The sequence below is a fragment of the Phallusia mammillata genome, chromosome 5 (assembly GCF_965637545.1).
Source record: "Phallusia mammillata chromosome 5, kaPhaMamm4.hap1.1, whole genome shotgun sequence".
Classification (NCBI taxonomy): domain Eukaryota; kingdom Metazoa; phylum Chordata; class Ascidiacea; order Phlebobranchia; family Ascidiidae; genus Phallusia; species Phallusia mammillata.
In genome coordinates, this window is record NC_137256.1 from 16,364,862 (window position 1) to 16,379,308 (window position 14,447).

General features: G+C 35.6%; 2 protein-coding genes across 5 annotated transcripts; one reads left to right on the top strand and one right to left on the bottom strand.

Moving 5' to 3' along the window:
- Positions 1-139: 139 nt before the first annotated feature.
- LOC145228982 (uncharacterized) lies at positions 140-9,299 on the top strand. Its single transcript, XM_080094213.1, has 15 exons — positions 140-335; positions 582-666; positions 1,429-1,621; positions 1,851-2,028; positions 2,535-2,632; positions 2,756-2,857; positions 3,108-3,292; positions 3,357-3,448; positions 3,691-3,821; positions 4,690-4,896; positions 4,967-5,056; positions 7,329-7,392; positions 7,476-7,618; positions 7,926-8,117; positions 8,394-9,299. Exons 1-15 carry the CDS (start codon positions 260-262, stop codon positions 8,544-8,546), a joined length of 1,989 nt encoding a protein of 662 aa, XP_079950339.1. The 5' UTR covers positions 140-259; the 3' UTR covers positions 8,547-9,299.
- On the bottom strand, positions 8,335-13,834 carry LOC145228983 (tRNA N6-adenosine threonylcarbamoyltransferase, mitochondrial-like). 4 transcript variants are annotated; one of them, XM_080094214.1, is made up of 11 exons: positions 13,293-13,832; positions 12,312-12,445; positions 11,249-11,348; positions 11,064-11,158; positions 10,774-10,907; positions 10,382-10,532; positions 9,919-10,022; positions 9,730-9,857; positions 9,062-9,192; positions 8,891-8,962; positions 8,335-8,642 (listed from the first exon to the last, which is right to left on the bottom strand). In XM_080094214.1, the coding sequence occupies exons 1-11, from the start codon at positions 13,338-13,340 to the stop codon at positions 8,561-8,563; spliced, it is 1,179 nt and encodes a 392-aa protein (XP_079950340.1). In that variant the 5' UTR covers positions 13,341-13,832; the 3' UTR covers positions 8,335-8,560. The 4 variants fall into 4 exon arrangements, with proteins under 4 accessions (XP_079950340.1, XP_079950343.1, XP_079950342.1 ...); XM_080094215.1 differs by having other exon boundaries at positions 8,457-8,642; positions 8,856-8,962; positions 13,293-13,834; XM_080094217.1 differs by lacking the exon at positions 13,293-13,832 and having other exon boundaries at positions 12,349-12,414.
- Between the last annotated feature and the right edge of the window lie 613 nt (positions 13,835-14,447).

Here is a 14,447-nt window from a genome sequence, read left to right on the forward strand (position 1 = left end):
ATGATTATGTTTGAATAAAGTACTTTTTAGGTTAAACAAATAGATTAGTATTTGCACTTAATGAATACAAATGTGTGCTGATTTTGCAACCTGACACGCATGGTTGCGGCTCACTGATTAAGGATAGGGTCAAAGTTCAAAAAATATCACAACCCACATCAAAACGAATTTGGCATTACCTGTACAGTGCACACACGGATTTGGTGTGTTTTGTGTTTGTGTGGGATTTGTTTTGCTTTGGGGGTTTAAACAAGTAAAAATGAGGATGTTGTCACGAAACTTCCAATCGGTTGGTAACATGTGGAATTTGTGTAAAAGGTCTACATGCTACAATGGTAAGCAAATGTGGTATATTTCTGTGCAGTTTCACATAACTACTTGATGTCATAAAATATAATTGATAATAAGTATGGAATGCATCCCTATTGTCATCACTGATGTTATATTAACATGTTGGATTAGGACTTCAACCTGTTAATGTGTTAAATCTAAATGTTTTTTTAAAGGCACATTTGCCTAAAAGTTTAATTAAAACCAGTGTTGCTTGTACTTCCATGTAAAACCAAAGCATTTTTTTTCAGTTCAAGGGTGGGCAAATTTTTATTCATCATCTGTGAGTAAACAAGAAAATAAAATTTCAAACACTTTAACACCAGAAAAAATAAGGTTCGTTTTTGTTGCCCTTGATTGTGTAAAAAACTGTTATATTTGTGTACATTTGGCCATTTAGAAATCTGGTTGATCTGTAGGACAAAACACAAACAAACTATAAAAGTCTTGTTAAAGTTGCTGCAATTTTTGTTTTCAGTCTTCACCATACAATCGGTGCATCTAAAATATACAGGATCGCTTGGTGCATTGCTTGGATCGTCCATCTTAACATTGCTTGGTACACCTTTATACAACTTGATGTACCTTTGTATCGCTTTGGTGCATCATTTAGCGATATGAACATGGATCAAGCAATTTTAACATGCACCAAGCGATTTTAAAGGAGAACCAAGTGATATTAGGCCGCACCAAACGATAATAAGCTGCACCAAGTGATATTAAGGTGCACCAAGTGATATGAATCTGCAACAAGTGATATCAACATGCATCAAGTAATTTTAAAGTGCACCAAACAATTTTTAGGTGCACCAAATATTATAAAGCTGCACCAAGCGATATTAGGTTGCACCAAGCTATATTTACTCGCACCAAGTGATATAAATGAACACCAAGCAGCAAAATTGTGTACCAAGCGATATTAAGGTGCATCAAGCAATTTTAATGTGCACCAAGCGATATAAATATTCACCCAGCGATCTTGTATATTTTAGATGCACCCCCAAACAATAGTTTTAATGGAAGGTTCTCATAAGTTGGGGTCAATACTTTATCATGTTTTTTCACAAACTGAGTACTGAGCACCTTTGTTATCTTCAGGTCATTATGGAACACCAGTTCAAAGCTATCATTCGATTCTGATGCAATGTGCAAATTACTTGATCATGACAATCATGACATGAGAATAAAATTCCGTGAGTTTGTTAGTGATCCTGTGATGACACCGAAATATAACATTCCACTTCATGAAGAAAGAGATGTGGCTTTGAAACGATTAAAACGAATTTGTGATGTATGTTTGAATTTTGCTGTGTCTAATTTCCCATTTTTGGCATAAAATACTTAATGCACTGTTCTAGTAAAAGTAAGAATCATCGTGTTTTTAATATTTTACACTTGAGACAATTAGGAACACAGATTTGAAAAGTAGCTTTAAAACAAATGTCCACATCACAATGCATCCACAATATCCGAATCCTCTGGAAGCTTTTTTTAGTTTCACCTAATGTGTCCATTTTTAGGGTGGATTTATTTCTGTGCTTGACTTTCGGAATAACCCACTGCGAATTTTTGCCGCTCATGAACTTGCAGCTATTATTGATCCTGCAATGGCAACTAAGATGACAGTGCAATTTAACTTGTTTGGAGGCACTGTTTTAAAACTAGGCACTGAACGACATCATGACAAATTACTGAAGGGTAAGAGTAAGTGACCAAACAAGCCAACAAAGATAATTGTGGTCAATTGCTCCTCCAAGTTACCAAGATTTTTTCTGATGATGTAATAAGACAAAATTTGCAATTAACCAGATTTGATTCACAGTAAATGTCAGGGAAAGATCAAATGTCAATAATTTTGTTTTACCCAGTAGCTATGCAATGTATATTGAATTGTGGACTGAACCTGTTAAGATTTAGATTTCAGTTAAGATTTCACTTCTTTAATGCATTAAAGTACATGAGATCTGTTGACTATTTTTTTGTTACAATTAAAAAGTGCCAAAATTTGACCTTTGATCAAGCACAAGGTTTATTTGCACCACAACACTTATGTGGTATATAATGCAAGTATTTTATGTGTCTCCTGTCTGACTTTGTTTGAACATTTGTTAATCATTACATAAAATTAGTTTGCTTGTTTCTTTAATTTTAAGTAATATTTTACCTCATTTGAAACTAAAATATATTATGCTACTGTATTGTAGGTATTGACACTTTGGATGATGTTGGATGTTTTGGTTTAACTGAACTTGGATATGGCAACAATGCTGTAGAAATGGAAACAACAGCTGTTTATGACAAGGTGTTGTGAATTTTATCAAAGTGTCATAGTAAACTTTAAGGCAAAAAGTTTTCTGTTACCAAATTTCAAGTGATAAAAACACCTTTATAATGGCAAGTTTGTAAGTTATATTTTTGGTTTTAGGATACCCAAGAGTTTGTTATCAATTCCCCAACCACATTATCTCAAAAATATTGGATTACAAATGGTGCTGTCCATGCGAAGCATGTGATTGTGTTTGCACAGGTATGAAGTTTTAGTGTAAATTTTACCCCTTAGTGTGCATGTTACATATGTCCAGAAAAACATGATAAAGACAGGCAACAAAAGGATCTGTTCAACTGGCTAAAATTTAGCATTATAACTTGTTAAAAGGGGAAACCAGTTCTTATATGTGATGCTTCTCATATTTGGTGAAATAAACATAACTTTCTAATAACAAGCATGTATGTGCAGTTGGTCCAATTAATTGATCTCATGTTTGCTATTGTTTTAGCTCATTGTTGGTGAAGAAAACTATGGAATTCATGGTGTTATGGTTCGTATACGTGACAATGACCTAAATGTGATGGACAATGTCAGAGTGGAAGACATGGGCCATAAGTTAGGACTTAATGGTGTTGACAATGCTAAGCTGTTTTTTGACAATGTTCGAGTCCCAAGAGAAAACCTGTTGAACAGGTAACATGCTGCAATATAATCTTGTGTGGTTACCTGTGGTGAACTTGTAAATTGTTATTTGCAGATACTCGGATGTTGCAGAAGATGGCACTTTTACCACATCAATTAAATCAAACAGAGCAAGATTCCTTACAGTGGCTGACCAACTTTTGTCAGGTTTGCCATATTTCTAAAATGACATTTGTATCATATGTGCTTCATAGCACATTGCTGTTACATTCAAAGATATTGGGGTAAAAAAAGGTTTACTAGTGGCATGTTAAAATTTACAAAATGCTCTTAATGCACTTATGTCCACATACTAATCTGACCAAAAAATAGTAACAAGCACTTAAAACACATTCAGGTTAAAGTATGCAAGTTTAACTTTAAAGCAGATCATGTGTTTCTTCATTCAGGCCGCGTCTGCATTGCATCTATGTGCATGGGGGGATCAAAAGCAAGTCTGGCTATTGCACTTAAATATGCTGCCACTCGACTTACTGTTGGGATGCAAGGAAAATCGGACATGGCTATTTTATCTTATCAGGTTTGCTTATGTGTATGTGTAGATACATTTTTGCACAAAACAAATTCAAAAAAATAAGATATTTAGCCAAATCAATTGTTTGTTTTAACAGTTTACTAAAAAAAAACAGAATGTAGATTTGTAGGGTATATTCCACTAACTATGTAGTAGTAAACTTTATGTGCAATACCAATCAAAGTGGCAACTTACTGCCCATATTTGTCTTTGGTGTAAATCTCAATCTGTTGACAGAAGTTTAGTCTCTTTCTAATATGCTAACTTGACTAAATAAAAGCCACAGTATTTTACAAAATCATTGTAAACCTATGTAGGCATATATAAACATTAGTTTTCACATGTACTTTTTTGACATGCCTTATTTCAATCGTCTAAGCCAGGGGTCACCAAACCGGGCCGGATATGTTTAATAATGATTCGCGCGGGCCCGCATAGTTTACATGCCCTAGCGCCGTCTTTCAAACTTAGCCCGCGAGGCAATTTTTATAGGGGCGCCAAGATATGGTCTTTCTACAATCCCTTTTCAAATCTGGTGATGCCACTGTTAAACTGTATAGTTAGTCTCATCTTACGAGCAATGCTTGTATATTATGTCACAGGTAACAAGAGATGGCAATTGTTTGCGCACAATTAACTGTTGTGATGTAACAAACTGGCTTTCGATCAATCCTTGGCATTATAATCCTAATAAACTTTGTAATATTAATTCTACATATCCTGGCAGGAAAACTTTTGTAAGGAGTGGATTAATTTTTGAATGTTACAAAGTTATCAATACGAGTTGGCAAACCAAAAAATGTGGTCGCAGGCAAGATCTGGCCCGAAGGCCGTAGTTTGGTTACCCCTGGTCTAAGCCTTTGTATGATATCAGTTGCAGCAACGGGCATTGCTTCCTTTGCTGGCCAGGACTCTTGCTCTGAACATCGGTTTAGATTATGTGAAAGATCGATGGGCATTCCAGCCTGAAGATGGCTCACAGCATGCAGAAGTAGTGACACTATGCTGTGTCATTAAACCACTTGTATCTTGGAATCTGTGTGATGTGGCTTCGATTTGCAGGGAGCGATGTGGTGGACAAGTAAGTATATCTTAAATGAACAATGGCCCAGTAGATGAAATTTGTTTTTATAGGACTTCCTTCTTTACAGGGTTATTTGTCATGTAATCGATTTGGTGTCTTCCTGGGTCTTGCACATGCAGCCATGACAGCGGAGGGTGACAACAGCGTACTGATGCAGGTTTGTTAGTTTTACTTTCTTTTATGGGAACAAGTTACAACTGGTGCATGTTAAATTCACATTCATAAATCCTTAGTTATAGATTTAGAGCTAATAGTAAAACTTGCCTTGGCAGTGCTAATAAATACCTTTGTGTTGACTCTAAATAACAAGGTGGTTTTATAAACTACTCAGGTTTTCCTTTTTGTTTGCTTGTTATGGGTCCCCTTCCCTGAAGGGGACACATATTGTTTTTGTCTATTTTTTTTTTCTTTTTTTCTTTCTAACGCGGATTTGTTCCCACGTTTTGGTCAAGAAAGAATGGTTCAAACTTTTTCAAATTTACACACATTATAGATATTGGTCTAAAGATGGTCCATGTGAATTTTGACCCCGTTTGATCCCTCGGTTCACCCACAGCCCCCCAAAACGTGAAATTTTTAAAACGGCTGTACTTGCTAAAGTACTTCATTTAGGAGTTATATGCTTTGTTGTTTGGTGCAATATAAGGTATTTCAAAGAATTTTGTACCTTAAAAAAAGATTTACCCATTTTCACCCCTTAAACCCCAAAATATTCGTTTCTGTCTAACGCTGGTTTGTTAAATGTGTTTGGTCAAAAAAGAGTGCTTTAAATTTATTCAAATTTGCCCAGATGTTAGTTATTGTTCCGAATTTGATCCTCCTGAAGTTTGACCCCAAACGACCCAGCGGTTCACCCACAGGCCCCCAAAACGAAAAAAATTAAAAACGGCTGTACTGACCCAAGTACATAATCTGAGGGTTTCATGCTTTGTTGGTTGGTGCAATGTAAGCTATTCTAAAGAATTTTGTAACTTTTTATTGGATTCACCCATGTTTACCCCTTAAACCCCAAAATAATAAGTTTTAGGCCAGAAATACAAGCCCCAATGTGCTGAAATGTTAAACAATTGTTTGCAGTAGGTTATTTAAAAAAATGCCTTAATCGGCCAAATAGTTACTTTTACAGCCCATAATATGTGTACACTGTCAGTCAGATAGAAGTCTCAACTCTCAAGGGAGTAATTCACTTGTTTACGATTAAGGCGGGTGAATGCAGTGGGAGTGCTTAGCTTGACGTCCGGGCAGACGTTTTACAAGACAGTGGTGTTGGTGATTAGATATCGGCTGTTTTTGCGCAGCTATGCTATGTTGTTTTATTAAGTTATCAAGCACATTTTCAGTTTTGGAAAATTGTGTTTAAAAACTGACCTTGAACGACAATATCAAGGTCAAAGCATGAGATTAAATTGAAAGTATTTTTCCTGTTCTTATTTACTGTTTTTTTGTAATTATATGACAATAATGATGCAAAAAGAATCTGGACAAATCTTTTAAAGTTGGGATAAGGCTAAAGTTGGTTAAGTTTTTCCTTAAGAATCTAAAAATAACCAGGATGTTTGTTTACTATAAATCCGCACAAACGCGCATGTGGGGACCCATTCGTTTTTGCTTGCAAAAACAATCATATGTGTAGATCAAATGATGTGTATAGTAAATTGGTAAATATCTAACAATGATTGTGCCCTATTTTTACTGTTACCAAATCGCATATGCATAGGTGTGGGGACCCATTAGATTATGCTTGCAGAAACAATTATGTTATAAAGTGCCAGGAAAAAGATAGGGACCCAATGAAATGTAGGTGCCAAATATATATCCATTATAAATGTAGTAAATGGTATATGTGATACATCGTTAAATATGGTGTAGTACAGGGGTCTCAAACTCAAACTGCTTTAAGGGCCAAAAACAAACTTTTAAGTAAGTCGAGGGCCGCATTATCGAAACATTTGTTACAGTGTAACATGCAACAAAAGTATTGCATGATTTAAATCTAAAATGTTCATTTATACCATTAACCACATTAAAAACAACACAATAAGAAACAGATATATAGTGTAATTAAGCACAAGAACAAACTGTGCTTTATTGCTTTGTGTGAAAACAATGACCTTTAATGACGCAACAATGGAAAAATATGATGCAACAATCGAAATTGCTCATTCTAAAGAGGAGCTTTTTAATTTTTTTCTATTAAAACGCTGCATATATACCACTAACAGAAAGTGATTGTATCTTGTAAACTTACTGATCTGACAGGATATTACGCCTGAGTAAAACACATAACTTCAAAAAGTGACTTCGCGGGCTGCACAAAAACACTTGGAGGACCGCATGCGGCCCGCGGGCTTTGAGACCCCTGGTGTAGTATAAATAAACTGGCAATATACAGGAAAACCAGTATTCTAGTTTATATTTGTTTTATGCAGAAAGTAGCGAAGGAAAGACTTGCCGCATTTAAGGACACCAAAACCCTTCAAGCAAATGCTTCTGGTAAGATGCAGAACTTATGTCTGTCTATGAAATGTGTAGCTCTGTGCTTCAAAACCACAAGTTTTAACCATATTTACTTGCAGACCCATCTGACACCATTTTCCTGCACAATCTTCTGTGTTCTCGTGAGAACCTAAAATTCAAGCAGCTACAACAGAAACTGGTTGAGGCTGGAAAATCAGGGCTCTTTGATGCTTGGATGCTAAAGGAAAGTGATTTAGTCCAGGTATTTATTTGTGAAATTAAACACAGTGCAAAGTTGGCAGTCCTGGGCAAATTGCATGCATGGAAAGAATAGTGTCCAACATTTTTTAACAGTATGTTTCCCTTACCTTCTGTTAGACCTCTTGTACCCACTATGCATTTTTTGTGTAATTTCGTGGTTGAATATTATTGGTAAAATGGTATTGGTTCATGTCACGAAATAGCCAGTTTATTTAAAACTGCACTAATTGATGTTCAACTTAACATGCCCTTTAAATTAAAGACGTTGTCAAACATCTTCAAAGAATGTTTATTGGTGTCTTTTTCAGTCTTCAGCAAAATCGTTTGGGGAACGCTTGGTCAGCGAACAAATGCTTGCAACAATAGGCAGTGATGAAACAGATGCATCCCTTAAATTGACCCTCAAGTTGGTCCACCATCTATATTTGGCAGATGTAGTTGAACGTGATATGGGATGGTTCATTGCAGAAGAACTTATGACTCCACAGCAAGCAAAACAGGTGAAAGGCCCAATTGGATTCTGTAGCAGTGTATCAATTTCAAAACTTATTTTTATTTAAAAAACGACAAATCAACAGCCTGAGTTTCAACTCAAAATCCTTCTAAAAATCCCTTCTTGTTAAAATGTCTCTAACCTCTGTTCATATTGCTTAAGTAGCATCTGTTCTTTTTCTGCCTGATAAGAGAACTATATGAGCTACCTGAAAACACAGCATGTGCAATGAAGTTTTTATTTAGAAACAGTTTACTATTTGTGCATATATTTGTTTTTTCAGCTTTCAACTGTATCGGCAGATCTTTGCAGGGAAATGGCCCCTATCAGTTTACAAATTTGTGAGTCATTCAAGATAACAAAGGAAATGTTATCGGCTCCAATTGCACTTGACTGGGTGGACTACAATGTTGGTGACAACCAGGGTGAAGTGTAACCAAGAAGCGACACTCAATCATCCGTGTAGTTCATAGATTTAACAACCACTTTTTTCCTTTTCACATCAGAGCCAGCATCCGGTCCAAGCTGTGCTCTGTAAATTCAATACATTTTTTGTGCTACCTATGTGACAACTTAAAGCCCAAAAGGGCTAAATTTTGTTGCCCAATACAATTCCAGGGCAATATATACACTGTTGGTTCTCTGTATAGCAGTTGGTGCCGAAAACTTTTCCTCACAAATAATATTGTCTTATATGACATTAAAAGTGCTTTAGAAACAATGTGGCAAAATATTTAATAATCACCTAAAATCAGTTTTATTTGACTGAAATTTCTATACCTAGTATGAAATCTCTCTTTCTGAGGATCCTCACTTATTCCTTTCCCAGCTAACAAGTATTCCATACCTGTCCTGCAAAAAACATGTTTTACAAAATAATTGATCAATTTTGGTGTCATACAAAGTTGCTCATATGTAAACAAGCATAAAAGAAAAGTTATTTTATATTACCATGCAATCATTATCCCATTGTCTGAGCACAACTTTGGAGGTGGACATACAAGATTCATGTCAGTGATGTTACATAGATTTTGAAGTGCCTTACGGATGTATGAGTTGCACATCACGCCACCAGACGCAACCTGGATAGATTAGTTTGTTTACATGCAAATTTAATTGTTGTTTTTTCAGTTTCTGTATGACATAAAGATTATTATTTTGTTTGCAAATACATGCTTATGTCTTGCAATGGCTGATTTTTCAAGGGATGGTAATATGTACAGTTAACTCCTGTTTATTCTTTAAACCAGTCTGTCACTTTATTGCTTAAGTTGAAAACTGACTGTTCAACACAAGGCAAAATTCTAACTTGATGTCGGATGTGATTAAGTTTTATTGCCAGACAAATGAATATATTAGGATAGTTTATTAATCATATTGCACTATAATTAAAGTTGCGTGGATTTTAAGGTTGTCTTGGACCTTTTGTCAGTTGGAATTAATTACTGGTCGCTATCAAAAGTGGACAAAAAAGGCTCACAAATAAAATGTAATGCTTCATTATATTATTTGATGCAAACTGGTTTTGTAGGGGCAAGTAAAAAATTAGGAAAACATTTTAACTGGCAGATTGTTGAAGAATGCACTAATTACCAAACAAAATGTAACCTGAAACACACCAAAGTTGGTTTTTGATCTGAAAGAAGTTTCTCTTGTTTGGAATAAAGAATTGCACGATGCAACCGTTTCATAATGTGTGAAGTAAGAGTAAACTGAAAGGAAGCAGCAATATTCGCATATTCATCCTCTACAAACATGAAATAAACTATGACGTTATTAAAACAAATCCAAATCCACAGTTTACTTACCAGAACTGTGTTTTATCAAACGCAGAGTTTGTGTTTGTAGTCCACTAAAAGACATACTGCAGTTTTGAACATTTAGCATGGGAATTTTTAGAGGCATTTGTTTCCTAAAAATATATTTTGGTTAAGTAATTTGTTGGTTTAGACCAGTGGTTCTCAGCCCGTGGTATGCCCGAGCTTTTAAGATGGTACGCAAGTAGCTTTCCGCTATACCTAATTCAAGTCAGATCATGAAATGCAATTTATTTTTGGATAAACTCGTGTCTTAAGCTACTCGCATACCATCTAAAATAGGTTTTGGGATAAACTATTTCAGAAAAGCCTAGTCTAGAAGAACAGACCTCGCCCTTGGTCCACCCATTCAAACAGGATTTAGGTTGTATAAGCAGCGAGAGAAAAATCTTTAGGTGGTAGGCAATCAGTATAAGGTTAACAACCATTTTTTTGGACTATATACTATGTTTACCTATCTCCATGTATGGCTAACTTCTCAACATCAGCTCCAGTATTTAGTCGAAACTCTCCGCTCCGTTCTGCTATTTTCATTTCACGGGCCACTTTATCAAACACTGCCCCAGGTGGTTCATCCAATGAGTATCCAAGTATAAGATGCTGACCTTTATAGAAAACAAACTACTGCACATTAAAAACTGATGAAAGAAAAACATGTCTTTAGTGTAGAAAATAAGATATATTATATTACTCTTTATTAGGAGAATTTTTTTTTTAAAATGTTGTGTGAAGAAGCCACTCTTTACTTAACAAAAAAGGACTTAAAAAGTTTTTACATACTGCGCCAAAAAATTATCCAATGTGCAAACATAAATTACTAAATTGTTTAAAATCAAGTATGAGTACCTAATCCTTGTGTGACACAAATTATGCAGTGACCTCCACTAGCCAGCAGTGTTAAAAATGGAAAGGGGATGTTTTGGTTTAATCTGGCTGTTAGCAAATGAGATTCCATGTGATGAACTGGAATAAATGGCAATCTGAAACAGAAATCATTCTTGCTTAGTTTTTGGGTTATTGCTATAAATATCGGTTGTTGCCTATCAAAGGCCCCATAGATCATTTTTACGGAATGAGAAAGTAATAAGGCAAATGACAAGCTACCACACTTAATGAGTAAAATCTAATTTGTCTACCTGGTTTCTGCCACCAGCTTTTGAGAAAATTCCAAACCAGCTCGTAAAGAAAAAGGGCTTCCAGGTTTTGTAGCAGTTGCTATTGCACTAAGATCCTACAAGTAAATAACAACCTTGTTCGACAAAACTTGACAGGATACCATACTACTGACAAACTTGTAATCCAACAAATAAAATTAAATGACCTGAAATGAAACTTGGCTTTTTTTCATTACTTCATTCACAATGTTTGGAAGAAGTTTTGCATGAATTTTTTGAGATACCCGTGTGTCAACTCCTTGGTTACTAAAAATATTACATAAAAACGATTAAGTGCTGTTAAATCTCATTCATGTCAGATTGTAGGCAATAAATAATAATTTTAACTTGCAAAGACTGAAATAGTTTGTTGAGTTCCTGAGATGGTCAAGCGACGTTGCTTCAGCCCAGTGAAATCTGGGTTGAATAAAATTTAAGCTCCCAGCTTCCCATATCCAAAAAGTTAAACAAAAATAATTTGACCGGCTAGCAATAAAAACAGGCAACTCAGTGACAGACTTATTATGAGAATAATACATTAGGGCATGACTTGCTCACTAGGGTTCCTCTATTTCCCGGATTTTTTCATTCCCGGGAATCGGGAAATATTTTTTTTATTGGAAAAAGTGCCTATTTTTGTGTGGATAATTACGTCATTGCAACCGCTAAGATTAATTTATCTTCGCTAGGGGCATCCAATTAGTCATGATTTTGTCAATTAAAACTATATTTGCAAGCTTTTTTAACGTTAACAAGATTCGGAAATTAGGAAAAATACATTTGTTATTTCTAGTACCGCTAGGAAGCGCATTTTCACGAAAATATTTTACCATCTCATAAAAAAACGCTTACTTACTTTGTCATTAAATTACAAAACGCCATATTTTCGTAACAGCTAGCAGAAATTTGAACATTTACGTTATTTTTTTTTGCAAAATTAACACGTTTTTGCTTAATTGTCTGTTTCCCGGGAATTCAAAACAAATTTCCCGGGATTCGGGAACATGCCGGTAAATCCCGGGAATTTCCCGTCGAGACATTCCCGGGAAGGAACCCTATTGCTCACCATGGATAAAAAAAAAAAAAAAAAAAAACTAAAAATAGTCCGCCATTAGTGAAAGCATTTTTTGCAATTATGGTTTATCAACAGGTGAAACAGTAGTAGCAAGTTAAAACAGTAGTAGCAAAATACTTTTACATACAACATCTTCTATACTCAGTTTTACTCACACAACATGTTCTTCATCTTGGGTATAGCACAACTCACCCAAAACACTTCCATTCTGGTCAACAACTGCTGCAGCAGTGTCATTAAATGTGCTTTCAATTCCCAAGACAAGTTTGTTTATTTTCCGAAGATGATTCTGCAAATTTAAAGATATAGCATATCATTTGATTTAGTCTAGTTAACAGTCACATACTCATAAACTAGAGTTAAAATGCCATTTTTTCTTTTGTCACATGTTATTATATGTACAGTTTTGTTGTTTGTTTACTACAGGGGTTCCCAACCTGTGGTACGCGTACCACTAGTGGTACGCGAAGGGTTTTCAGGTGGTACGCGAGTAGCTTCTGTTTTGTTTACAAAAACCTCGATTTGCCACTTTATATTTTGTTTGTCTGGCTTCGTTTACAAAAAAACACTCCCCAGGCCTATTGTCATTGTTACGTAACTATTTATGTTGTTTCGTATCATTACGTTCTTCAAAATACAGGTCATGTCAATTCTCAACAAAAAGCATAGTTGCTATGAAAAGCCGAACAACGCTGTGGCACAGTGGGCGTTAATTATGTCAAATGATTGCTCATGATAGATATCATCTACTGTTTTGTAGCTTAAGCTAGTGTTGAATAAAATATGATTCGAACAAATTAGTTGTTCTGTAAGAAGTGGTACCAAAGAGCACATTAGTGCTCTATGGTGGTACGCGTGGTAGTGCAGAGCGTCCAAGAGGTACGGGATCGTAAAAAGGTTGGGAACCCCTGGTTTACTACATCCAGCTTTAAATAGATTAACGCTCTTCATAGTTAACCTCTGTTTTTATGTCTTTTTAATACTACACCAAAACGTTTAGTGTTATGCTATTCTACACGGATAGAAAAAACAATTTATCCGTTTTACTCACTTGTCACTGCCTTAAAGTTAAATTAAAACTGAACTGAATAGTAATAGTATTAGTTACTACTTACTAATGATAAACTATTACTTACCGATAAGTAGGTGCAATTTGATAATCTTAGCTTGCATTTTGTAAACATTGATCTAGCATCAATGACCCCAGCCCCTGTTTTGTTTGTTTTTTTGCAACCCCGAAACACGTGGTTTATGTTTACAATAACATGTGACGTTTTTAAATTTGTGCAAAAACATGAGTTAGGGGACAGTGTTTCCCAAAATATTTTTAAGCCCGACTTGTGGAGATTTGAGTTGAGTTGTGTAGGTATTTATTGCTGTGTTTGAAAAGTCTACTGTTACATCGCCATCGTACATATTATTATGTTTTCTATGTTTCCCGCCAGTAGCCTTAACTCACTTGTACGGCACAATGTTGTGCAACCTGGTGACATTGTCTGTCACACATTTGGTGCTTATGATGTCACAACCTTGGCATTGTTTTACTCAAGTCACGTCTTGTAAGCGTGGCTGTCTCGTGTTTATTAGGGTAGAGCTACTAACACCATACGTTTCTCCTGATCCAAAAGTGCTTAATTTTCGATAGGTGGCGTAAAGAGCTGAATTATTTATTTTGCGGCTGTAAATGGGTTGGGCTGGGAAATATTTACATAAAATTTTTGCATTAGTAACTAATGTTTTGGGTTAGTTTTATTGAATTTTAAGTAGTAATACCTTACCCCAACCCTAATAGCCCTAACCGTTAGCATTTTTTGAGATATACCGTTTTAAATGAAAAAAGTGCTCTTTGCGCCACCTGTCGGAAATTAAGCACTTTTGGATCAGGAGAAACGTATGGTGTTAGTAGCTCTACCGTTTATTAGCGACTGGATGTTATAGACTATAGAGGAAGCATGGTTTATTTAATTGACTGGTTATGTTTGTTTCTTTGGTAACGAATAGGAAATTTGTGCTAACTGAACTGTTGCCGGTCGTCCAATGTGTAATTGTGCATTTCTGGCCCACGGATCCCACACCGTCGTCAGCCAACTTGCTGTTGCTGTAAATAACTGTATTATCCCGGTAAGCTTTGTTGCCTAAAGTCTCACAGTTCGTTACTAATGTGTTTTGGTGATGTTTATTGGATTTGATGCTGTATTTGCAGAACCTAAAATCTCCTGATCGATTTGAATGTTACTGTGACTCTGGTCCTATAATAGTTCGGTAAGAGTCAACTGTACTGATAATTTCTC

Coding starts and splice junctions, on each gene's coding strand:
- LOC145228982 (XM_080094213.1), top strand. CDS start 260: ATGAGGATGTTGTCACGAAACTTCCAATCGGTTGGTAACATGTGGAAT. Junction 3,293..3,356: donor AGAGAAAACCTGTTGAACAG/GTAACATGCTGC, acceptor TGTTATTTGCAG/ATACTCGGATGTTGCAGAAG. Junction 7,393..7,475: donor CCTTCAAGCAAATGCTTCTG/GTAAGATGCAGA, acceptor ATTTACTTGCAG/ACCCATCTGACACCATTTTC.
- LOC145228983 (XM_080094214.1), bottom strand. CDS start 13,340: ATGTTTACAAAATGCAAGCTAAGATTATCAAATTGCACCTACTTATCG. Junction 11,159..11,248: donor AAAGCCAAGTTTCATTTCAG/GTCATTTAATTT, acceptor ATTTACTTGTAG/GATCTTAGTGCAATAGCAAC. Junction 8,963..9,061: donor AATGGGATAATGATTGCATG/GTAATATAAAAT, acceptor TGTTTTTTGCAG/GACAGGTATGGAATACTTGT.